This window comes from Sarcophilus harrisii, chromosome 3 (assembly GCF_902635505.1).
Source record: "Sarcophilus harrisii chromosome 3, mSarHar1.11, whole genome shotgun sequence".
Classification (NCBI taxonomy): Eukaryota; Metazoa; Chordata; class Mammalia; order Dasyuromorphia; family Dasyuridae; genus Sarcophilus; species Sarcophilus harrisii.
The window spans coordinates 59,448,451-59,475,751 of NC_045428.1; the positions used below are offsets into that span (position 1 = coordinate 59,448,451).

A 27,301-nucleotide genomic window follows, 5' to 3' on the forward strand; every position below is an offset into this window, starting at 1 on the left:
CCTTCATCTCAGTTGCTTTGCCCATTTTTATTGAGAAGTCCTTTGATACAGACATATTGATGATCCATGAAAATGCATCTCCTGCAAACTCTCAACTCTTGTAACCAGAGGAAGAAAATTTCCTCTTTTTTCCCTTGTCTATGAACATTTTTTCTTCCCTTTAAAGCAATTAGCAGATCATCTTCATTAGTCAAAATTTTTTGAAAATATAATGATGTTGCCTACTCATTTGTGGAAGTGACAGAATTCAGCCTTCTCTTTCTCTGTCATTTTCTTGATGTGGGTTCTCCATCTATGATGCAAATCAAAATTCAACCATGCCCTTACATCCTGTGTGACTTTTCTATTACCTAATATATTGGTAGACTTCCTTTAGTTCTCTTAACATTGTGTAGGTATTTTGGAGTATTCAGACTTTCAATTGGTTATCTCTTTTGATATCACCACATGACGAATCTATTTTTTCTTTTAGGAAGACATCTTAGTGAGTGATGTTTTTACCTACTTCTGTTATGTTATTTTTATACAATTCTTGTATAACTTGTTGAGTTCACATAATAATTAGCAAATTTAGGGTTCAGACTTTCCACTAAAACTTTCTGCACCTACCTTTTTTAATTCTTGAAACACACACAAGAAATTTTGAACTTCTCTATCAGAGATGGTGATCAAGGCAGAGTCACCAAGGCTAGGACACCAATATACAGCAAATATGCAACACGTTGGATTATTCAGTTGTTTTTCAGTTTCATCTGCCTCTTTGATACCATTTGGGTTTTCTTGGCAAAGATAATGGAGTAGCTCCAGCTCTTTTTACAGTTGAGGAAACTGAGGTAAATAGACAAATTACTTAGGATCATACAGTTAGTATGTGTGTTTGAGGACAGTTTTGAACTCAGGAAAATGAATCTTTTTAACTTTGGACCTGGAACAATCCATTTTGCCACCTAACTACCCACTTGTTGGATTAGAGACCTCTATTCCTGTGGCTCATGAAAACCATAGTTCTAACACTTCGCAGTGTTATGATCTTTTCCAGCTTTACCCCATGATGCAGTTACCATGATTCCTTCCTCCCTAGGATCCTCACCTTCAGTCTTATCTCATGGGTAACAAGTGGTCTATCTGGGAGACAGGACTTCCTATTTCCCTGTATATTTCCCTCTTTTGCCATTCTTTTTTTTTTTTTTTTTTTTTTCCCATTACTCCTTCCCCCAACTGTTTGTCAGACTTTCTAGTTCTAGTTCTATGATATATTTTTCAGCTGAAAATGTATGAGTACTTTGGTCTATTAAATTTAGTATTTTAGTATTTTTTAGTATTGAGATGAATCTCAAAGTCACGGCTACCATTTCTCACATATATTATTCTTATTTTACTTTGCTCATAGTGCTATGGAAAGAGAACTAGAGAATTAGTGAAGGACAGCCTCATGTGGCCATGTCATTTCTATGAGACCCAGAGAGGTCTCATTTATAGAGTCAGAACACTTGAAGAAAATGATTCTTAGGGTCACTTTTAGCTCTGCTGTTTCATGGTTGCCTGAATGGCTTCTCTGGTGTTAGCCTCCAATAAAGTAATACCTTCATCCCTCATTGTATCTAGGACATGACCCTCAATTCTCACTCTCTGGAAAAGCTTCAAATATGGGGTCAAGCTGCTAAAGTTGGAAGGTTCTTCACCAGGTTTGCCATATGTAGAGTAATAGATTTAGTCTGTTTGTTTGTTTATTTATTTATTTTTACAATAGCAACTTAAAGTCTCAGAAGGGTGATCTACCTTGATGGAGTAAATTACTCCAGTGGAATCATGGCTCTCTGAAGCATTTAATCTTTTTGTTTCATTCTCCTTTTTCTTTCCCCCTTTCTTTTTGGATAAAAATTGCCAGGTTATATTATAGAGATTTCTAGTCTAAAAAGTGTTTCAGTTTCTTTTCAACCTTGCCTTTCATTAACTTTCTAAATGGCGATGATCAGACTAATCTTTGCAGACTGGTTGTTGATCACTAATGTATTAGGGTTGCTTCCCCTGAATAAGAATGGCAAAAGAGCTTTTTAAAATTTTAATCGACTCTTTCCTGACTCTGCTAACTTGTTACCTCTTATAGCTCCAGCATCAGTTTATGAATTTGTTGACTTAAAACAAACCACCCAAAGATTAAAACGCCAATAATATGATTCTTTGTCTTTAACAATTTATAGAATGTCTTTATAGAACATATTGTGTTTTTTAAAGCATACCCGATTGCAGGGTAACTTTGACTGAGGCTCACGTTACATAACAATGGGAGCTTTTCTTAGCAAAGGGTCACGAATGATATTTCATATACCAACAAACACTGGGACTTGCCCCAATGATTACTCACCTTTCATGATTGCGCTTTCATAAATTATACAAAATTTAGACTGGGTTGATGTGAGTCCAGGAAATGTTGCCTAGACAGAAAAATATGATCAGATTGATTCGCCACAGCTCTTTATTTACCTTGGTTGTATTGTTGGGACCCAGCAACATTAATCCTACCCCTTGCGTGTTGGCAATGGAACTCCCTTTAATTTCTCAATCACCTTATACTCTTCAGAAATGCTTTCACGCATTTCATCTTATTTGAGCCGTTCTCACAACAACTCTGTGTGTTTGGTAGGGCAGTTATTACTAGCCCCATCTTACAGATGAAGAGACTAAGTCCTAAAGACCTTGCTTAAAGGGATGAGAGAATTAGTGTCAGAGCCAGGACTGGAACTGAGATCTTATGACTTGGAATTCAGTTGTCTTTCCACTACATCATGCTGCCTGACATGGTAAGAGGGCCCCTAGAAAAGGAGCCAACTGAATTGTATATCCTGCATCTAATTTTTCCATTTTACCCAGACCTGGCTTTGGAGTACGGCTGGTCTACATGACAGTGGAAGAATCAGACTAGGACCAAAAAATGTGGTTTCCATTCAGCTGCAGTAGCATAAACAGAGTTGAGAAGCCTTCTAAATAACAGCTTGCTTTTTGCAGAATATTTTTTTCCCACTTTCTGTTAAAGTAGGACCATTCAGAGATGGAAGGAGCCTATTTCTGAGCAACAACAAAAGAAGAAATTAATAAAAGAAATGGCGCTTTAAACCTCTTATTCTTTGGGCACATGATGATATCACAGATAAAATAAATGATAATTCTAGAGTGGGCACATTCCCAGTATTGCACGTTTCCACACTGATATGTCATAAGGAAGAGGTGTCTAATGGTAGAGTACATGGCTTTGCATGCTGCTTCACGAGATGGCTTCTTTTCCTTTTGTAACCATTCAAAAATGAATGTTTAAGGGAGAGAGATCCAACCAGCCTATTGTTAGCTCTTTGGGATTGTTTTCTAAGTTTTCATTCTTTTCCTAAGTTAATACCCTTGAATATCTATGAGCTGTCACATTTTTGGTAAGTAATAACTGTGTCAAGCTGTGCTGACAAAATGTCCCAGCATCACTGTTAATATGCATTGTCATTTTAAGCATGAAACAGTTTAGCTAATGATTTATCTCGTATAATGCAGCACTTGGGGCAGCTGTATGATTTGTCTCTTTAGCAAGTCAAGTAATTTCTTTAACAAAATGTTAAGCACAGATGGGCCATAAGCTGTCAGTTAACCATTATTGTGCATACATCTGCTTGCTTTCAATGCACTGTTTTATGTATTCAGACAGTTACTTAGCTGTAGCTCCCTGAAAAGCTGGACGTACTCTGATTGGCAAATAAAATGTTCATTTGTCTCTTCTTCCTATTGTTTTGTTTTGGTAACACATGTCAGCAGCTCAATTACCCAGTTCATTAACAGCTCCCAGTGGACATGATGGCCAACCCATGATAAGGAGAGTGATTGTGGCACATATGGGCAATAATAGCCTGTCTCTTGGCAATTGTAAATAAAAGTCACTTGGCCCGTCTCCTTTTACTGGGACTACTGTTTTCCTGTTCCCCTTCAGAGTGCGAATTACCTTTTTTCTTTCAGTGCAATTGAATCCCAAACAAATAAAATATAGTTCACTGGTTTTAAAACTGAGAGGGAAGAGAGAGGGCTAGAATGAAGATGGAGGATATCTAACTTTCCACAGCAGCTGCTGTTTTTTGTTTTGCTTTGTTTTTAATATGACTGGAAAAGGGATAGCTCTGAATGTCAGAGACTGTTCTTAGGAAATTGTTAGCTAATTAATTAGTTAACAAATCAGTTTACCTAATTGAATAGTAGCTCATTTTTCTTGGGGCTCCTCCATTCTCATTTTCTCATCTGAGACTACTTCCTCATGGCTCCTCGGGAGTTAAAAGAAAAATAGCTATTTGATTTTTTTTTTTTTTTTGCTAGTTTGTTGTTTGCAGATAGTAGTGGTTTTCAAAGTGGAATAATTGGAGTGAGGCTTAATCAAAGAGATTCGTGTCTAGAATGTAATTTTTTTTTTTGGTTATTATTTTTCATCTGGGAGACCAAGCTTCAGAAAAAAAAGTGCTAAGAGCATCCGTGTTAATTTCAGGCCTTTTTCTGCCTGCCTAAGTCAATCATGGATTTCTTTCTTCACTTCTGCTGTTGGGACAAGTTCACACGGGAGTTCCAACTTCTGTGTTTTTTGGTTGTTCCCTGATTTCCTATTAAGGAAATTATGTTGCTCTGGTAGAATCAGAAGGGGCATGAAGACAAAAACACTAACACAGTAAAGTATGTTAGTAAGTATACTCATGTGACATCAAAAATAAACCCTTCCATTAAAAAAAGTCATCATTCTAAGGGTCAGAGTCAGATACTCATATACTGGAGAAGAACTATCATACTTCCAAACACGAAACACACCAATTGTTGACTTTTTCCTTAGGGGCTGTTGACAAAAGGAGTGGACTCTTTCTATTTCTGTATAGATTAATGGTGCATGATGTGACTAGGCAATAAGATTAAGATGATAGGAAAAAAGCTGTCTTATAAATATGGGTGGGGACCTGGAAATCAAACTGGCGGACTTAATGAAACCCAAAGGGTCCCAATGCCATTGAAATCTCCTTTTGGACATCCTGGGCTAGCAGAGCTCATGAGCTCAGAGGTCATTTTACTGAAATACAACAGCTCTTATCTTAAGTAAACATACAATACTCTGTGTTGTGGATTTAAAATAACTCACAGGTGACTGACTGAATTGACTTTAGACCTTCTGAACTTGTCCCCTGCTGCCTGCCATATTCATAACTAATCTGTACTCTCCACCCAGGGTAGTGGGCACTTGGGGAGTTGTTGAGTGTCAGAGTTTATTTGTGCTATTTTGATTAGCACAAACCTGGCAGGAGCTTATTTTCTTTTTAATGACCCCTTGCTGTGAGTCGGAGGTTTCAGGAGGAGGGAATGGGTAGAGAGGAGGGGAATAGCATTACATTCTCTAGCCAAGAAGTGGTGGACTGCTGGGCTGGAACCTTTGTAGGTAAATGGTTGGAGACTCTTAATTAGACTTTAGTGTTCTTGTGTGAGCCTTTATCTTAAAAGAGAAAAGGAAACTCCAACCAAGAAACACCTTGTAATAAACTGGATCATCATTTTTGCATTAGCCAAAGGCCTTTTTTTTGGGGGGGGGGGAGATGGAGGGGTGGAGATGGAGATGAAGTTGTTGATAAAGAGAAAAAAAAGGAAAGAAAAAAACACCATCTTCTGAATTTCTGCTATTTTATCAACTACTGAAATAGGAATTGCTCAGAACTTGGATTCATGCTAATATGTACCTTTAGCCCATTTTGCCTGTTTCAGCTGAATTATCAGAGCAAATGAGCTCTATAGATTTATTCCACAGTTCCTACAGAAAAACAAAACAAGCCTGTAGGTTTTTGTCTTGCAATGACTCATCTATTTTTACTACACATACATAAATATATGTTTGTATATATAATATATGTATATATACATATATTTGAAAATATATTTTTGAAATTACAGCAAAAATCAAAAATACCTCGAAAATTTTTGAGCTTGTGAATTAATGTGGAAGAGAAGGTTCCAGGTGCTGAAGCCTCTGGACTGGAGAAGCTTGGATTAACCCCTACTGTGCATCCATTTCAACCTCCCCTCCTCCCCCCCCCAACCCCAACCTCCCCTTTCTCATCCACTGCTGCTTTCTTTGTGTCTCCTGCGCCCTGCCAGGCAGGTGTCAGAGCCCTGAATGCGCGTAAATGCCCCGTTGATGGATTCCACAGATGGAGCGTGGAAATTGGTAGAATAGGCCTCAGCCACAGGCCATTTCTTGGGACCCAACAAAAGCCTCCAAATAAGTCAACAAAAATCCCAAAGATCACAAAGGGAAAGTGTCATTTGTCATTTACTCTGGGTCTGTGAGGGAGTCTCAGTCTTGCTTCACTCCTCCTGGCTTGCACCCGAGTAAACACGATAGAGGTCATTCACATCTTTCTCAGTGTAAAAAGGCTACTGCAGATCAGTAAACAGTTAGCTGCCCCATTGTGTCCCCTCTGCTGAATGATAAAGCTCACAAGTTTAGGACAGCCCACAGTTAGTCCCATAGGTGCATTAAATTTTGAGTGGTCCCCAGAAAAACCTCATGGAAACACAAAGATAATATTTCATTCTGGGAACACATAAAAAAATCTATACCATTCTCTGGGATGAGTTAATATCGACCTGGTCTTAAGTTAGAGAAATCCAGCATCGTGGGATGTAAAAAAAAATGTGTAGTGTCCAGCCTAGGGATATCAACCTGAAAGAAGAGAGAAACATCATTCTTTTCTGAAATGGGCAATTTTATAGCTAAAGGGGGATTTCCAAGGTAGCTTTGCCCTAGAAATGTTGCTGAGGGAGCTTTCCTCATCCCCCACTCCCCATTTCCCCCCACTTCCAACCTGCTGTGTTTGTAAAGTGTATTATGGTATATCTGAAGCAAGCATAGTGTTGAACTGGTTGTTATGTTTGGGTCTTTAATTATTCAAATGAAAAGTCTTATTGAGAGGAAAAACAATTAAGGGGAACTATCATTTTGTTGTTCAGTTTTTGCCTTCACTCATGTTAGCATCACATTTATCTGGAAGTAGATAATTATAGAATTCCACATGACTAAATCCCTATGAAATTGTGGAAAGATTTTATATATAATAGTGTTAACTAGGATGAAATATTTCCTGAGGCCACAGAACAGATCACAAGGGGTTAAGGGACAAAGACTTGCTCTCTAATTCTGTAATTCCTTCTTTAATTAAACTTCATGGTTAGTCTACTGGTGGTACTTAAGGCTTCTCCTCCCATTTCGATTTGCTCCTGAAGGGAGGAATTTGTAATCCTGTGGGGTATGATTGTTGTCCAATACTTGATCCCCTTTGTTACTGATGACTCTCCTTTCCCCAAGCTTAATTATGGAAGTAGAAAAATGATGGGAAGGCATTGAGGCAAGTAAAAAGTTGGGCACTTGGAAATCTATGGGTGGATTTGACATGGAGAGGTAGATTAGGTGGTCCTAAGAACTTCGGTGTTGAGATACCCAGGTGAAATGGTAATGGCCTCTTGCTTCTGAGTAACTTGGGAATGACTCCTCCTGTTCAAGGTTATATGAGTAGTCTAAAAATAACTTGAAATAGTTTTCAGTCTTCCAAACCTTGGCTTAAACTATCCTTGAAGAGGTTCCAGAGGAAAGGTAGAGGAGAGAAATCATACTTTCCTAGAAATAGGAGCTGGGATGATCAGTTTTAATAAGCCATTATAGAATGGCAGACTGGATTGTGGAATCAGTAATCTGTAATGTCTGTGGAGATGGATTGTAAATGGTGAGTGTGATGATCTCAACAGATCAAAGAGTGATGATTTGATCCATTTCTTAGTAGGAGACATCAATAACTGAAGTAATAGTCACATTAATAATCATAGTGGTTGATTTAATGCATGGCTTAGATGTGATCATGATTATTCAGAAGTCAACTGATATTGGAAAGTGATTTAAGATTTAGGTAGTATAATAATAATTAGTTCATTTTTGAATTTGAATTTTGAATTTTCCTTTATTTCTTTTTTAGAATTCCATGTGAAAAGAAATATATTTTTAAAATACTAGAGGAGACTTAATGAACACTTAGTTTTATCCTTTTCCATTTGGGCTAATTCTATTGGTACATTTATATGTTCCTATATTCTCAAAGTTTCTATGTTTTCAATGAAAAATTACTCCCTAATGTTTAACTGATGTCAGCACATGCGCAAAGTCTTCCCCGCCCCCCCCCCCCATTCAACTTTTGATATTCAGGTGAGTTTAGGTATTTAGGTGTTATTAGTCATCTTAGGTTATTAGAAGACATTTTGTTGATAAGACTTTCAATTTCCCAAAGTACTTATCTTACTTAAACCCCAGAATTAATTTATAGAAGGATTTGAAAGATGATGAAGTAAAATGATCTGGCAATTCTGTTCTCATCATTCTTAATAACCTAAATTATATGGATACTTTGATAGAACTATTAACTCTTTAATATGTGTGCTCCCTCCAGTGGTTCAGATTGCACCCACCCACATATTCTCATCTTGTGCAACTCTTGTCCAAGTAGCCCTCGTGAGTTTCCCACAGGGAATTCAGTGAACAGGATGAAGGTCTTTCTCTGCATCTTCTGACATTACAAGGGTACCAATGAAGCACACAAGCTGCTTACCTGTTCTCCCTTGCTCTTACCACATAACTGGTCTACCTTCTTTTCCACCTGTCCATTGATTTGATGAGAACTTTTCTTTGTTGATCATGTTTTGGCCTCTTCATGCCCACCATACACCACTGAGATGAAAAGATAGTATTGGTTTTCAGAAATGATATTATCATAGCTACTTCTGTATAAAAACAATCAGCCGGATTCTGTTGTATCAGAAAAAAATAGCCACATGATCCTTTGTAATCTGTTATAGAAAAATTTCCTTCCTTTCAATCTTTATAACATCTGTAGCCAAACTTTTTCTGAATTTTTAACTTGACAATCTCTTTCCTAACAAACATAATGTATATATGATATCTACCTGTGTATATATCTACCTATTTTGAATCAGGTATGCATATATAAATAATATATGCATACCTGATTCAAAATAGGTACAATTTTTTTCTTAAAATAACTTAGTTTTGTGATATTTTGTGATATTACAAGTTAGGATTTGGAATCTTTGTATTAATTTCATCTTTTACCAAAGGACAAATTATGAGATATGAATGAAACCAAAAATTTTTCTCCAGGTCCTGCTAACTTTTGCAATTGGCTCCAGCTTCTGATGGTTCAAAGGGAGCAATGCCCAGCAAGAGGAATGGGTCACTATCTTTGCCTGGAGGGCAGAAGATTGGCTATCTGGCAATAGTCTCTTTCATTAGCAGGCCTTGGCCAGAAAAATATGAGTTCTATGGGGCCATGAGATTCTTGCTTTTCTAACTTTCTGAACAGAGGAGAAAAACTCTCAATTCTCCTGTGTAAAGCTTGCTTGTCCTTTCAAACAGGGAGATATTAATGATTTTAGGATGAATACAAGCATAATTCAAAAGATGTTCTGTTAGGAGGTTTTGATATGAAAAGTAAAATTTAAAAGTACTAATCTAAAAGAAGAAGAATAACCTAGTCAAGTCAAATCAATGAAATAAAATGGGATGTAATTCTGGATTAATCCACTGAGAATTTTTCACAATCAAAAGTGCAGTTAATTGCCACTTTAAAGGAAACATGTTGCTTATTCTGTTCATATATATTTCCTTAAAATAATAATAATAATACATCTCCTATTTGTGCGTTACTGTGAAGATGGTCATTTGTTCTTTCAGCTTAAACTATTGGGGAAGAAATGAAAGTAAATGATTCTGGGTAATGACAAATGAATGCTAAAACTTATTTTCTTTATGAAGATATGTATATATATATAGAGAGAGAGAGAGAGAGAGAGAGAGAGAGAGAGAGAGAGAGAGAGTTTGATGGGCTTGCCATTCTGTGTAATTGAATTTTTTCCTTCTTAACATGAGGATTGGACAACTGATAAGAGTTTACATATGAGATTATATTGAATCTAATTGTGTCTGAGCAGTCTGACTAGTTAACTTTGCTCAAAATCTCTGAGTTATAGCAATAGAGATAAACTTTACCCCTCCACCCTTGCCTTTGATTTATCCGAAAAATAGTTTTGTTTTACTTCATTGTAATGTAGTGGAGATAGATAACATGCTTTAATTAGCTCAAGTAGCTTAAATTTTATGGAATAGAAATGAAAGAGAATTACCTGGCTCCTTACCTATAGCTAAAATGAGATTTCAGTTGTGACTTTGTATTTTTGGTTACTTGTGAATACTTCACATTGAGGAGATTATTGTAAATCAAGTTCTTCACAAATATTGTATTTCATTTCCATTTAGTGATATATGGCACTTGTGATTCCATAAAATGGGAAGTAATGACTATTCTGTTCTTATCTCTGGAGTTTTCTAAAGAGGTAACATTTCCCAGCTGGGAGGCTATACACACACCATCCCCACTGCTGACTTTTATCCCTTTTGGTAATTTCTGGTTTTGTTGCAATGAGGAAAATGGGGGAAGGAATGAGAGTGAAGTCATGTGAGACTGCCAAAATAAGCAATTGATTCTGTCAAATTTCCAATGGAAAACTCAGACAAACAAGTGGGTGTCATATAAAAAATGCAGATATTTGAGGAAATTGTTCATTTTTCTTAGAATATTTTAGTGTCGCATGGACACAACTCCAAGCTAAGTTAGGTACTTGAAAGAAATCATGAAGGTTATATTTATTATATAAGGATTCCTTTGATATCCTGAGATATTTATTGACGATTCAGGTAGTCCTTCCTTTCAAAGGACAGAAAAGACCTTGTTAGAGCAGAATGAAAAAAGTCGACTTTCGTACTATGACATCATGATTCATGCCAGCAAGAATTTATTAGGTACCTATTATACTTGAGGCATTGTGTTAGGGGTTGGGACTATGAAGGGTTAATTAAGACTCAGGTTTTTCACCTGGTTGGTGACTATGATCTAGGAGGATATTATAACTAAACAAATAGCTGTTCTATAAAATGAGACCTGATAACTTGTTACCCAAGGCTGTGTGACTTCTGGTACTCATTTATCTGTGAGACCTAAAGTGCTCCAAAAACTGTATAATAACCTATTTTTACATTTAATCTGAATTATTAACATTTTCTCTCATCATTTTCTTAAGTCTAGACAATCGACGAAACAAACCAAACTTGGTTTTGAAGCATTTACTACAAATGAAGTTTAAATGCTCACGTGGAAAATTTAACAATATATGAGCTGAATAATAATAACAACAACTAGCATTTTTATAAGATTTACAAAATACTTTATATATATTGGCTCATTTGATTCTCACAAATACCTTGGTCCTATTATTATGCCCAATCGATGAGGAAGTTGAGGAAATTGAATCTATGAGAGAAGTTAATTGATTTTATTCAGGGTCAGTCAACAATTAAATGTGTGAAGAATTTGACTCCAGGTATTACTGTTTCTAAGGTCAAAAGACATTTTTTTTTAGCATGTCTTTGTATTTAGGCTATCAAAAACAAAACTTCACTAAGACCTTTGGGATATCAAAAATATTATGAACTTTAAGGGATAATTATTGCCATATGTGGAAAAATGGGAAAAGTGCCTCCTCTTCCTAATAGGAGAGGAAGAATCCTCTTCCTGAGTTCAAAACTGTTCTCTGACACTTATTAGTTGTGTGACTCTGGGCAAGTCATTTAACTCTATGTGCCTCAATTTCCTCATCTGTAAAATGAGCTAGAGAAGGGAATCGTAAACCATTCCTGAATCTTTGCCCAGGAAATCCCAAATGAGATCATGGATTCAGACGTGACTGAAATGACTTAACAACAAGATCTGAAAAGTTTTTGTAAGGGAAAGTACATTGTTAATCTACAATGCTATCTAAATATAAGCTATCATTATCATTGTCATAGGGAAATTATTTATAGTTTTAAAGTTTAAAAATTAAAGTTTAATTTTTTTTATTAAATCCATGGCATATTTCTTATTATTTTATTTTATTTTTTTAAATTTACTGATAGCTGTAAATGGTCCGTTGTCTTTTTTTAAAGCTAGTATTAAATATATCTAGAAAAAGACTCATTGTTAAGGAAACTACTTATATGAGCACATATTTGTCTTCAGAGTTTATTATTTTCTTCACATGATAAAAATAATTAATTCTCACTTTTACCTTTTCATTTTTCAGTATTTAAGTGAAAAGCACAAAATAGGGACAAAGAAGTAATCTAGAATATGAAATACAAAAGAATATGAGATCAAGATAGTATATTTTATAAATTATAGAGAGAAATAACCTTCAGGTATTTTACTAAGTAATTTTCTAACTTTCTAATGCAAAATTACAGATTATTTACATTTTATCTACAGACAATTCATATTAGCCTGTGACAGTTCTCTACACTGATAAAATCCTAGGATTAGACAAGCAAAGAGTAATTTACTCTGATACTAGAAAAGAACCTTAAGTTTGTGCTCTTAAAATGAAATTATTGTCCTTCAGACCTCGTGGGATCCACCTTTGAGGATCCAACTTGTCAGAGTTGGGATAGAGGGGATTTTTCTTCAGGTATTGGTAGGAAATACATAAAATCTCATTATAAGTTTTAAAAATAAATGGCAAAGAGATATTACCCACTAATCTTATTCTTCATATCTTAATTTGATGTTTAAGAAAGCAGTGTAACCTTCTTAAATATAAGTCATTTTTGAAGTTCGTGTTGGGTTCATTGATTGATTTTCCCAGTAGAGGAATCTGTGGAACATTGACTAGACCCAAGCTCTGTATCGAGATCCCAAGGATCCCAGAACACTTGAGATTTTATAGTATAAAAAAACAAAACAAAAAACAAATTTTGTTGAATAGGGAAGTTGGAGAGAGTCCTCTCTCTCTTGGTTACCTTTAAATAACAACAGCAATGTTGACTACCACAATGACAATGCCAGATGAGAGTATGGCCAGAATGCTTAGCCTGGAGGCCTCCTTTTGTAAATAATAGAGAGGTGAGGGAGGTTATTTCAGGCAAAAATCAAGGATTTGTGTCAGTGCTAATGTGTTGATTCATCTCATTAACACACAAACACATATAGTAGATCTTACGTTTAGAATTACTGTATTCCTCATCCCAAATTAGAGTTTAATTATAAATGACTCCCATTGGATTGCTCACATCTGAGTATTCTAAGTCACTCCCCACATTTATTGGACTAATCTTTTCTCCTTCCCTTAGGGAGCCCAGGGGACATGCTTCCCTTCCCTTTCCTCATAGCCTCTTCTTCCCTCTAATTCCACAACAACTCTCCTTCAGGCCAAACTCTTCCTTTCTTGCAGAGTGACAATTAGCTAATCTGATAAATTTAATGCACTAATGGGAGTTTGTTACCCTTGATCCTATCTTTTTTTATGCCAAATGTTCAAAATAAAATTTTCTGCAACTGTAAAATATGATTTTAATATCAATAAATTTTAAATAATAAGATTTAATAATGATCATTATCATTAAATTAATAGTTTTTAATACTTTTTATTGATTTGTGTAAGTAAAATAAGAAAGTGTATATAATGATGTCAGAAGATTGATGGAAAATATTGAAATGGAAAATATATAAGTATACAGATATGTGTATGCATGGGTGTGTGGTTAAAATCAGAGTCTACTGGCATCTGCTCTTTGATCTCATGGTGAAGGAATTTGAAAAAGAAAGTTCTTTAATCTCCAAAAATTATTTCTAATCTTTAATGATGTCTCTATCTAGTATAAATTTATATTTATGATTATTTATTAATATAATAAACACATTTGTAAGTTTATAATGCAAAGAATAATAATGATATACACGGCAGGGAAAATAATGGAATTTTTCAAAAAGTTGTAGCTATTTGTCCCTTTTCTTTAGAAAGTTTTCAGCTAAATTCTCATATTCTTTTCCTTTTCTTTTCTTTTCTTTTCTTTCTTTTTAAAAACTACTTCCTAGCTTCAGCACCTCAATCTGATGAGGGCTCAGATATTGATTCGGAGCCAGACTTACCACTAAAGAGGAAGCAGCGTCGCAGCAGGACGACCTTCACTGCAGAGCAGCTGGAAGAGCTGGAAAGGGCTTTTGAAAGAACCCACTATCCTGACATTTATACCCGAGAAGAACTCGCCCAAAGGGCTAAGCTCACGGAAGCCCGAGTTCAGGTACCAATAGCAGAAGATATGTGTTAGAACTATGATTCTGATTTGTGTTCTTAGGGCTGACTGGAACCATGGTGATAATTAGGGTGGTCTAACCAGGACTTTGTCCAGGGTAGCATAATTTATAGGGCACTGATAGCATGTACATTCTCTCAGTAAAGAAACACCTGAGTTTAGCACTTAGTTAGCAGCATTTATTTATCTATTAATTAATTCATTTATTCATTCATCTAATCTTCTATTTGCTTATCTATCCATTGAGGAACATCTTGGTTTATTGGGCAATTGGTATATATTGCTTAATGAATTGATATTCTTAGAAGATTGAACCTTTGTTTCCTCTTTCACCTACCTTATCATCCATCCATCCTTTCATCTCTCTCTCTCTCTCTCTCTCTCTCTCTCTCTCTCTCTCTCTCATTTTACTGAACCTGTGATTGGTTGATGTAGGGAATTCTTGTTAAGAAAATTCCTTTTACAATCTATTTCACCAACTGCTCAGCCAATTATTGCCTGAGAGTAGGGTTTTTAAACTTAGGTCTATGAATTTTTTTTTAATATTTTTGATAATTATATTTTATATGATTGATTTCCTTTGCAAACTTATGTATTTTATTTTGTACATTTGAAAACATTCTGAAGTGTCCATAGACTTCACTAGATTACCAAATGTGTCCTTGACACAAACATGGTTTAAGAAACGTTATAGTTAAAGGAGACAGAGGTTAAGTGATGGGCCTAAGAACACTTTTTTTTTTTTATTAGTGGTAGAAAACTTCTAACCCTGATATCAGCCCCCCATTTATTATCTTACACTGAGATGCATTTAATAAGAATAATTAGTTAATCCAGGAAACTCGCAGAAGTTTCACTTTCTATCCTGAGGCTTTCCTCTTTCCTACTGGATAGCAACCTCCTCAGAAACTGCTTTGGGATGTATCAGGGTCCCTGTCTTCCCTCGATGGGAGATTGTTCTCCTCTATTCCCAGCAGCTGAATCTGACTTACAGAATGGATTTAAGGGTACATTTGGTGGGCTAATAGTTCTTGGGGCCAAAATCACTAGTTATGGCTCTGACTAGGTTCATTAATTCAACAAACATTTGTTTCATGCTTACTAAGTGCAGGACCCTGCAATCTTGTGCAAAGCATAAAAAACCAACTCTAGAAAAGTCCTTAGAGATCATACCATAAAACTTTCCCAATTCATAAAGGGGGAAACCAAGGCTTGAATAGTTTACTTTAAAGGCTATTTAGTTAGAATGAGGCCTGAAAACTTGTAGCTTGATATATTCATTAAAAAACCCATCCAAACCATTTAGAGAACCCCAAAGAAGCTAAAAAAAGTTTGTTGTAAAGTCTTATTTATAGATTTTAAAATATAGTATAAGACAGTTTTAAAATGTAGTATTGTAGGAATGGGACAACATGGTTGACTAGATTTAGTCTTAGATTGTTATTGCTAGGAAAATATTCTCCTATTCTGGGTAAGATTTCAATTTATTTAGTTCATCTGTTGTAAGTAATTTTACCATTTATTTATTTATTTTTAAAAATTCTTTTAAAAATATATGTAAAATGCAGTTGGTATTCGTTTGTCCATCATTCCAACATTGGAAATTTTTCTTTGCTGTCATTGTACATTAAAGTAATAATTGATACTCAAGATGAGCAACTAAGGAATATTTATTTAATGGCTACTGTGTCCAGGGTACAGGTTAAGCACTGAAATGACTCCTTGGAGGCCATGTAGGATGCAGAAATGGAGTGTGAATGATCTAAAAAAGTATAATCAGGCAAAAGCACCGAACTTGGCAACAGGAAATCTGATTTCCAGCCCCAGGTCTGTCACTGACTTCCTGGGTGACTTTGAGCAAGTTATCATTTCCCAAACCCAGGAAATTATCTTTAGGTTTTGGTTTTCTTCTATGAAAAGTGGGGAGGTTTTCAATGATTGATGAACAAATATTCTATTTCTTTGATAACCAAACTATTTTAATGCTTCCTAGAGTTCTTTGAACACAGGGGAAAAATCTCTAGAGAAAGAGTAACTTTAGAGTAAAATGTTCAGTGGTGAGATAGTGGACTGCTTTTGGGACAGTAGGGTAGAATTTAGCAAAACACATTTCCTAGGGTAGTGAGTTAATTTTCTTCACTTGGAAATGTACATTTTATATAGATGCTAAAGAGTTCACAATCAGAATAAAGGCTGAGACAGCCATTTGGGTCATTCTCTTTTTCTGCAGCCTGCCTTGTCTCAGTACTAGAAAAGATACTCTAACCCCGCAAAGTAAGGTAGTTCCCTCAGAGCAGCAGAATCCCATTGGATTCTGATCTGATTCTAATTTCTTCTTGGTTGCTTACTCAGAGATCATTCTATTCCTCTAGGCTCATCATAGGATTGACAGGATTTGACAGATATTTTATGAGAAATGAATGTGCTTAGTTTATTAACTTTTATTAATGGTTATTACTACTCTAACATTCATTAAGTCTATGTGAATAGAATGTTGGGTTTAGAATCAGAAAGCCCTGAACTCAGATCCTGCCTTTTGCATTCACTTACCAGGAGACCCTGGGCAAGTCATTTAGCCTCATTTTTTAATCAGACAACTCCCTGACACTTTACTATGTCATGGAAGGATAATTCTGAGGTGGTAAGGGAATGTTAGACTGGAATTTCCCTACATGAAACCAGAAATCCTTCAAATCCTTGCATCTAGGAAGTACTTTCAAAGGTGTGGAGTATATATAGTAGCTCCGATAGAGTCTTGTACTGGAATTATAATCCCGTATAATGCAATATCATAAAACTAACTTTTTTTTTTAAGCTGAGGCAATTAGGGTTAAGTGACTTGCTCAAGATCACACAACTAGGAAGTGTTAAGTGTCTGAGGTCAAATTTGAACTCAGGTCCTCCTGACTTCAGGGCTGGTGTTCTAACCACCGCACTATCTAACTGCTCCCACAAAGCTAACTTTTATTAAATACCAACTGCATACAGGACATTGTGTTAGTTCTGGAGGAGGAAGATACGAAATTTAGATGAGACATTAAGTTTGTTCTTAAGAGACTTGCTTTCTTTGAGGGAATGAGACTAACACAAATTGCTATAACACAATATTTCCTAAGTGCATGAGTTTTTTAAAAAATTAAATGTTCAATGCACGGTTTTTGAATTGATTTGAATTTTTGAAAACTCATGCATTTTGGGGGAGAAAGTGACAGAATTTTCTAGCTAGCACTAAAAGCAAATTTGAAGAATAAATTATTAGTTTCCCAGCACAGCAGATATTTTCAAGTGTGGACACTATAATTTGGCTGCTTGTGTTTCCAAACACGCAGAATGCTGTTCCTCATTTCCTAATCATGAAATGATCTAGTCTTAAAAATGAACAAAAATCAATTGAGATAAGTCTCTCTTCATAAAGCAGCATATCTCCCTATAGTCAATTAAACAAATAATAAAACCTCTAAAAATCCATAACTAAAGGGAGTGAATGGAGTCACAGAGTATTTTGCAGATAAAATTTATTTTCCTGTATTGAAAATGGAGCTGCATTACAGAATAAATTTCAAAACCATAAAATGAGGTTGGATAGTGCCCTGTAAAACTCTTTCTGCTCAGCAGATATTAAAAAAATACAAATTCTAGCTGATTAGATCAAACCAACAAGTTTTCTCCCTACTTGTCCATATTTTTCCATATCAGTGACCTACAGTTGGCCAAAAAAGCAGAACCCCTCATTAACATAACAGCTGTCTTACTGTGGCTTTAACCCGGTGACTTTTTACATTCCTTACGGCTTCCTCAGTTCCCTTGGGACACATCGCGCCTCACACCATGGCTATGATCTACGGCCTAACAAATTCCCGACAACATATAGCATATGGATCTTTTGCTCAACCCAGCATGGAAGAAAAGATAGTAGTCAATTGGTGATAAAAATTCAAGAACAAAAGCCTTTTTTTTTTTCTTTTTTGGATAAAAATGATCTGGAAAAGAGGGAGCTAAACATGGCTCTTGTTTTTTAGTAACACTCAAGTAGGGATTGTTTCAGTTTTTGATGGTTGAAAAATAAAATAAAAACAAGGAAAGAAACACACAATCCCTCTGACTCCAACTCAAATTACCCCCCCCCCCCTTTTTATATCAAGTATGATATCTGAGGAAATGTGTTTCTACAGTATTGTGGACACATATACACACATATATCTATAGATATCTATATATGTATATATATAGATATACACACACACATATAAAATAAAACGACATGTAAATCATTTTATATGACCTAAATGTCAGAAACTTTTAATATTTTTAGTTCACTGCTTTTTTTCAGTTTATCTTCAAATGGAAAGATGTATTGAATTTACTCTGCTAAATTATGAATCTTAATTAAAAAAACCCAAAAAAGTAAAAAAACAAACAAAAATGTGTTGTCTCCACAGACTTGTTTGTTCAATTTATCTGGCATCCTCCTCCAAAGAGAAGTGAGTTGCCAAATGACAAAAACATCTATAGGAATTGAAACTCTACTTTCCCTCTTGTAATGTATCAAATTATGTAATCCTACAGCATAGCTTGGTAGGGGGCAATAGAAAGAGAATTATTTGCCTCTCTGGTGATCAGCTGATAGTCTGAACCATGGGGATTTATAGTTCTTGTAATTTTATCTTGGCTTAAGTTATTGTAGCTGTTACTATGCAAATAATCTCAGGTAATAAAGTTTTAGTGGGAAAGAATGACTCTCACCAGATTTTATGATGTGCAAAATACTTATTTCTTGCATGCTTTCATGAGAGTGTTTTGTTTCGTATATTATTTCCTTAAACTAGGCAAATATGACCATTCTGTTTTTATAGAGGGAAAGCTAGGACAAAGAGAGGAAAATTCACAGGATACAGTGAGAAATCAATCTCCTGGACTAGAAGAGAGGAAAGCTGGTTTTTCATCCAGGTTCTGTCATTCAGAGGCTGTGTGACCTTCAGGACATGACTTCATCTGTCTCAGGCTAGACTAGGTGTTCTCTCTAAGGTTCCTTTCACTTCTAGCATTCAGTGTTTCCAGGAGCTATTCATTGGTTGTTCAAGGTTTCAGACCAGGTCTGGAACTCAGACTAGTTTGGAATAAATACTTGGGGTTGGAACAGAATGTGGCCAGATCTGATTGCTCCCTTTTAAGTTCATATATTCCACAGAGGCAGCTGGAGGGACAGTGAATGGAGCACTGGTCCTGGATTCAGGAAGCCTCGAGTAGAAATCCAGGCTCAAACAGTTAGTAGTTGAGCAAGTCATTCAGCCTCAGTTTCCTCATCTTTAAAATGAGGACAATGGTAGCTTCTACCTTTTAGGTTGTTATGAGGATAAATAAAACAAGATAATATTTGTAAAAGCGATAGCAGGATTTCTTAATAGATTGCATTTTCATGTGAAATCTTTTTTAAAAAATTATTATACTATCTTTTGGATATGTTTGTTTTATTCTATAAGTTAAAAATAAATTTAAAAAATTAAACAAGATAATAATTGTAAAAAGGGATAGTAGGATGTACACAATAAATTTGCATTTTCCTGTGCAATTAAAAAAAAATGATTATACTATTTTTTGGTTTTGTTTGTTTCATTCTACAAATTAAAAATAAATTAAAAAAATAAAATAAATCACTTAGTGAACATCAAGTTCCATAGAAATGCTAGCAATATTTGTTATTTCTCCTCTGGCTGTCCTTTTGACTATACACATATGGGAGAGGTGAACAAGATGACATGGCCACCATTACTTTCTTTCTTCTCTCCACTTTTTATATGATGGTGATGAATAAATAGGGGCAATGGCAGGAGGGCTGATTGGAAATCAGAGCAGATGTGCAAAGGAAGTGACATGTCTTGAGAGCTATTGCATTAGCATAAGAGCCCATCCTGAGCTTGTGCTAATTTGCAAGGACCACAGAAGACATGATGTTCTTCACACCTTGATGTTATTCACTTAAATTTTTTTTAATGAAGATTAGTAATTTGTTAGTTTATATAAATTTAAGACAGCAAGTGAGAATAATGTCCAACATGGTTAGCCATTGATGGATCCTGCCTGTCTCTGTTGGAAATGCAAGAAGCATGATATTTTAATGTAGATTCTAGAATGTTAAAGCTAGGGAACATCTCTTCCAAGTCCCTTATTTTTCAGAAGAAGGAACTGAAGCTTAGAGAGTTAACAGTGATCTAAGACCATTCTGCTATTTAGTAAAGAGAAGGTGATGAAGTAGAAGGAGCACAAACTTAGAGTTAAGTGGGTTCAAATCCAGTTTTATGACTTACTAGCTATGTAACCTTTCTCTCTGATTTTGATTCCAAAACTATATATGAGAAGTTATAATAAGAAGGTTTGACACAGAAATTCTTAAATTGGAATCCCTGACCTTGTGATAATTTTAGTATTTTGATAATTGTATTTCAATGTAATTGATTTTCTTTGTAATTCTACAAATGCTATTTTATGCAATGAACAATATTATATAAAAGGTAGTCCATAGGTCCAGGACACACACACACACACACACACACACACACACACACACACAATTAAGAACTTGTAGACTGCAAGGATGAAGCAGTGGGTACACAGTCATGAGGGATAGTGTGAGCAGATCCATGGAGGAGGGAAATGTAATGCTAAGTTTAAGAAGTAGTAAATTAGTGTGGTTATAATACAGTGTTGTGAAGATTATTAAAAATTAAATAATCTGGAAAAGTAGCATGTGACAAGAATTATGGAAGTTTAAAAATTTATATATACCTCTAGGCAGAGGGGTCCCTCTTAAATTTCAGAATTTTGTGTAAGGCCTATTTAAAATAATTGCACAAAGAAACTATCTTTTCATTTCTAAGACAATTGAATTTCTGGCTAATTTTTATTCTCTTTTTCTTCTGTCTCTTCATAGTCATAAAATCATTTAAAAAGAGGCCCCATAAGTATATTGCTTTCCTCATTTTAAACACTTGACTCCCTCTCTGTGAGGAATAATATAATGTCCCACAGTTTGAACGGAAAGCAACACTATTCCTTGTTTTGTGTTGTTTTGTGTTTTGTTAAAATTTTAATGGTTAATCCAGAACTGCATATATAAAGGCCATAGAACAACAAGACCTGAAGTCTGGTGGCAAAGCATAGTTAATGGGGTAGCCTTTGAAAACAATGGCATCTGGGGCACAAGAGCAGTCTGAAGCTCTGGACATATGGCCTATGTACCCATCTACAATGTTGAGTCATTAGATGTCAAGGTTTTAATATTTTTTGTTACCTACTTTATTCAGTGTTATATATAAACATATACTTATATAATATATAAACATGTACATACTCTATGTATATATAAATGTGTATAATAATGTATGAAGATCTATGATATATTTGTAACAATTATATATGAATGTGTGTATGTATCTATGCATATATAAATGCATATACTTTGAGTAAATGCACATATATCATATATGATCCATATCTACATATCTAAATCTATATTTCTTTATTTATCTGTGGAGAGACATATAATAAAAAATTAATTTTTAAATGTAGAGAAGAATAGTGATGGTGAGAGGGAATAAGTTGCTGTTGTCCCTAGTCCTACTTACTCATTCTGACCTCCCCAGAGCTAATACAGAACCCATGAGAATTCTGAAGTCCTTTCTCTTATCCTGAAACTTGGTTCTCCTTATTCTCTCCATCCCTCTCTCTCCTACTCTTCCTACCTCACAGTAAATCTCAGAGAAAATAAAAGGCTGAATGCTCTTGCTTCTCTCTCCCTTGTCAGTAAGGGGGTCTTTAATCTATTTTAGCATGAAAAAATTTATTAAGAATGTGCTATTATATCATCAGTAAAACCTTCAAATTTTAAATTAAATCCATAGGTCTGGTTTAGCAACCGCCGGGCAAGATGGAGGAAGCAAGCTGGGGCCAATCAACTGATGGCTTTCAACCATCTCATTCCGGGAGGATTCCCTCCTACTGCCATGCCCACTCTTCCAACATACCAGCTGTCGGAGACCTCCTATCAGCCTACATCGATCCCACAAGGTATGTTGGAAAGGAGAAAAGGAGATAAAATAGAATTTCTTTATTCAGATTATATATGTATATATGTATATGTATACACACATATATATATACTATATATAAATATATATATACTTAAGTAAATATTAATTTTAAATAAATTAAAATTAAAATTTTAAATAAATAAAATATATATATTAAATAAATATATATTATAAAATGAGCTGGAGAAAGAAATTTCAGTTGTTTGTGTGTGACCCTATGTGGGGTTTTCCTGGTTGCCATTTCTTTCTCCAGCTCATTTTATAATATCTATATTCATCCTCCTATTTAGGGCTCTGGAAGAATTAGAGAATTCATAGTTTAACCATATTTTATCATGTTTTTGTTGTCTGTAATTATGTTTCAAGACCATTGTATACAATGTACAAAGTTGCCATGACTGACCTGTGATATGTAGACATCTTAGTAGTAACATCATTCTGCTTGGATCTTCACAATCATGTCCCTAGTGCATTTAAATGGAGAGCCATGTGAATTCAGTGATCTGCTGGCTGTCCTATTCTAACATCTCTCAGATGGTCCTTGAACACCAGCTCTATTTGCCCTTGGTGTTCAATTAATCATTACTTTTAAGTGAGGCTGATCACAGGACACTGGTCATACCAACAGTTCAAGGATAAAGGGTCAATAACGGTACCATTCACAAACAGGCAGCTTTGATTGCCTCTCTTAGCTATTAATATTACAAAGAAAAACAGAAAAAAAATCTATCCATTAGATTTTAAAAACTTTTAGCCCAACTACAAATTCACAGTCATAATTCCATTGGTTATGGAATTAATATTACTCCAGGCTTCTGAAAAAGGGAGATCTTGGGAATTTGGACCCTGAATGCCAAGGGTCCAGTTATAATTGCCCCTACCAATCAATTCTGTACACTACGGTTCAGTACTTTCATGTTGCTTGGTTCTTCTGGGGACAGCATTTCTACCTTGTCCAGCTGATGACAATAGTTTTTTTTTTTTGTTTGTTTGTTTTTTTTAATTTTTAAAAGCAAAGTCCAAAGTGGTTGACCACCAGGTACATGCAGCTAGAAATTAGGGGATCTTTCAGGAAAACAAAGTCAACTTCTAGCCGCCTCCTAACATGTCACTGAATTCTTTGCTTATTGTCTTCTAGTCAGTGACCCCATTTCCTCCACTTGATCCTGTTCTCTCTCTACATTCCATTGGCTATTAGACAGATTGTGGGAATCTCATTGATGAATTTGGTTAGGTATTTGGAGAGAGCAGCATCAGTAGAATCCTGATTCTGGCCATTATTAATTGCTATGAAATTGGGCAAGTCTTTTCTCAGCTGCAGTTTTCATATCTCTAAAACAGAAATACACTACCTATCTTACAGGATTTTAAGGCAAATGCTTTGTAAACCTTTCTTTACTATGTAATAATCATCATAATCTAAATAGTTAACAATCACATAGCACTTTAAGGCTCGCAAAATATTTTGCAAATATCTCATTTTATTTTCACAACAATCTTAGGAAATGATTGTTATTATTATCCCTGTTTTACAGATAAGGAAACTGAGGCAGACAGCTGTCAAGTCCCTAGGGACACAGAGCTAGTAAATCTTTGAGACTGGATTTGAATTCAGATATTCCTGACTTCATCCCTAGCCCTCTCTCTACTATACCTCCTAGCTACTTAAATATGAGCAGTAACAAACTGTTTGCAGCCCAGTTTTATTCTAGTCTCATATCATATATTTGAGTTTTTATAATCTTAATTTTTACTCTCTAGGAATGAATTTTCCATTTAAATCATTATTGCTATGGAAATAACCTTTCCCTAACACAATTACCTTACAAAAATCATTTTTTTGGTGGGAGGCAGAAGTAAGGGAAGGAATGATTAATATAGACAGAGTGTATCTGTATTTTAATATATGTTGACAAAATGCTGTAGTATAACAGTTCTCTAGCAGTTTCTTAGAAATCAATGAGCTTTCATGAATGTGAATGAGATCTATCCATTGCCATTGCATTTATATCCAAGCTTGCAATCATAAAGGAATGACACCAGGTAATTTTTGTTACAAAAGAATATTTGCTAACTTATTGATTAGAGAATGTTAACTATAAACACAGAATTATTTCGAAACTTAAAATGACATTGTGAGATTAGACAAAACTTTTTTGTGGGTTATTTTAAACCATCCTTTGATTGATAATGAAGTGGTCCCTTAAAATATTTTGATCAGAGATCTAAAATTTCCTGTGCTTATATTTATACTTGTATATATGGATATATACTTGAATATATGTATATACATGCACATATATACTTGTATATATGTATATATACTTATTATAGGTATGTGTGCATATATATATGCACTGTATATATATATATATATACCTGTATATATGTACGTATACTTGAATATATATATATATATTTATATATAGGTATGTGTGTATATATATATATATATATATACACATACACATTGTATATATATATACCTCTGTGTACATATATACATATATGTTTGTATATATGTGTATATATACTTGTATATATGCTTATATATATTTGCATATATGTGTATATATACTTGTACATGTTTACATATATTTGTATATGTGTATATATACTTGTATATATGTTTATATATATTTGTATATATGTGTATATGTACTTGTATATATGTTTATATATATTTGTATATATGTGCATATATACTTTTATATATGTTTATATGTATGTGTATATATATATATATATACTCAGTTGATAATTCAGGCAGGAAATGATAATATCACTATATGGAATGGTCAGCCCTTGGCAGAGAAAAGAATATGTTTATGTGGAGAAATACATAATACATAGGAGCCTATGGCTTTAGGACTAGGCTTCTATCTCTGGCACACTGGCAGGTTAAGAATTGAGGATTCGTTTTGGCCCATTTGGAGGCCAGTTAATTGTGGGACAACGAGCCGAAGCTGCCTTGCTGGAACACAAAAGACCCGAATGTCTGCTTACAACCGTCTCTCTTGTTTTCAGCCGTGTCTGACCCCAGCAGTACGGTCCACAGACCCCAGCCTCTTCCTCCGAGCACCGTGCACCAAAGTACGCTCCCGTCCAATCCAGAGAGCAGCTCTGCATATTGCTTGCCCAGCACCAGACACGGATTTTCCAGCTATACAGACAGCTTTGTGCCTCCATCCGGGCCCTCCAATCCCATGAACCCCGCCATTGGCAATGGCCTTTCACCTCAGGTCAGTCCCGTGTTTCCAGACAGAGGATTTGCTGTATACCAGAACCAAATCGTCTATTCCCCGAGGCACCAGTATAATGAATTGCCAAATTTAAACCATAATGTATTCTTTATACAAGCCACATGATTTTAGTTTGCTAGTTTCCTTTTTTCCCCCCTCTACTGGCTGCATCAAAAGTTGTAGCTTAGTTTTAATTTCAAGTGATTTTTAATGTAATCATCCAGACTCGATGTTTACATTTAGTTGTCAAGGCATTTGTAATGTGCAGCCTTCTCCACCCCCTCGTCCTGGTCCTTGGTTAGGAAACTTCACAAACACTGGCATCTTCTATGAAATTGGGTCAGCTGATAGGATTTCCAGAAAAAAGAGCCCTTTAAGAAAATACCAGAGCTTTGACCAAATAACTGGAGGAGAAACAAACAAGTCATGTGGAGAGAGCCCCAGGTGATGTCCACTGTACTCTGGAATAAATGAGTTAGAAATGCACAGATTAGGAGAAGGGCCCCTCTTTGGAAATAGACAAATATTTGAATGTCATAATTGTTTTTCTAATTTGCATTGGACTCCGAGCTTTCCTTGGGAAATCGTGTTAATAAATTGCCTTGATAATGGCATGTCAGGAGGTTGGTTAAATTTCCTACATGTGGCATCTGTCTGAAGTTGACATTATTAGTAGTTGTTGAAATACACAGCCTTGATTTTATTAGCTTGAGCTTAGCCCAGGTGTGGGCAAGAGCTGTCCATGGAACTTGGAGAAATGTCACCGATGGGGTTGCAATCTATAATTACAATCAGGAATCTCTTCAGGGCTGAGAGGGAGAGTTTTAACAGCTTTATCTTTTCTCAACCTTTTTTTCCTCTCAGTGGTGAGAAAAACAGAGAGAGGCACAGAATGACACAAATGAAAAGTGAAAAGACAATTATACTCAATTACACACTAATCACCGACTATCACCACTGTCTGAGCAGGGAGAGGGCATTCTAATAGGCAGAAAATGAGATTTTAATGGCACAAAGGGTGGCCAAAATAACGACTCATATATCTTTGCCTCCTTCCTTCGCTCCGACTTGTGGTTTGCATCTCGAGAGTGGAGTTCCTGGTCTCTGCACAACGGTGATAACTCTGAGCAGCTGAAAAGTTCAAAGACGTTGGGGTTGAAAAGAATGAATAGCAAAGGCAATGAAATAAACATTTCTGCCTAAAGGCAAAAGTTCATAAGCCCTTTTTTGTAACAGTCAATGTAATTAAGTTTCATAGATTCCTATGGCACATAGTGGGATTAAAAAAGAGGGAGAGAGGGAAGGAGAGAAAGAGAGGAAGGGAGATGACTTTAAACCTCAGTTGAAAAAGAACAACATGAAAACCAATGAAAGGGCTTCCAACGAGACTTTAATAAGTTTAGTTCCGAAGCCCTGGTATTTCTAAATGCAACTCATAACAAAAAGCACAGCGGTCCATTCAAAGATTCATCTTCCAATGCCCGGATTCCAAGGGTGGGGTGAGGAAGTACTTCTAGGAATCTCTCGGACACCCCGAGTTAATCCATCAGAAGTTATCTGAGTCAATTTCAGCACCAGCCATTCTGGACCATAGAAAAGCTTTTTATTGAAACATATCCACTCCCCCACTTACCCACCCGTTTTAGCTGAATATTGAAATAAAAATAAACTCTAACCTGGGACCCATCCCATAATCTTAAACTAGTGACTACACACACACATACTCTCTCTCT

The 27,301-nt window shown here is 35.4% G+C and overlaps 1 protein-coding gene across 1 annotated transcript in view; it reads left to right on the forward strand.

The window, feature by feature from the left end:
* PAX3 (paired box 3) overlaps nucleotides 1-27,301 on the forward strand; it is a 105,561-nt gene that overhangs the window by 54,478 nt on the left and 23,782 nt on the right. Inside the window, exons 5-7 of the mRNA XM_031957969.1 lie at nucleotides 14,022-14,227; nucleotides 22,138-22,303; nucleotides 25,354-25,568. Coding sequence (XP_031813829.1) covers nucleotides 14,022-14,227; nucleotides 22,138-22,303; nucleotides 25,354-25,568 — 587 coding nt within the window. The remainder of the gene's footprint in view (nucleotides 1-14,021; nucleotides 14,228-22,137; nucleotides 22,304-25,353; nucleotides 25,569-27,301) is intronic.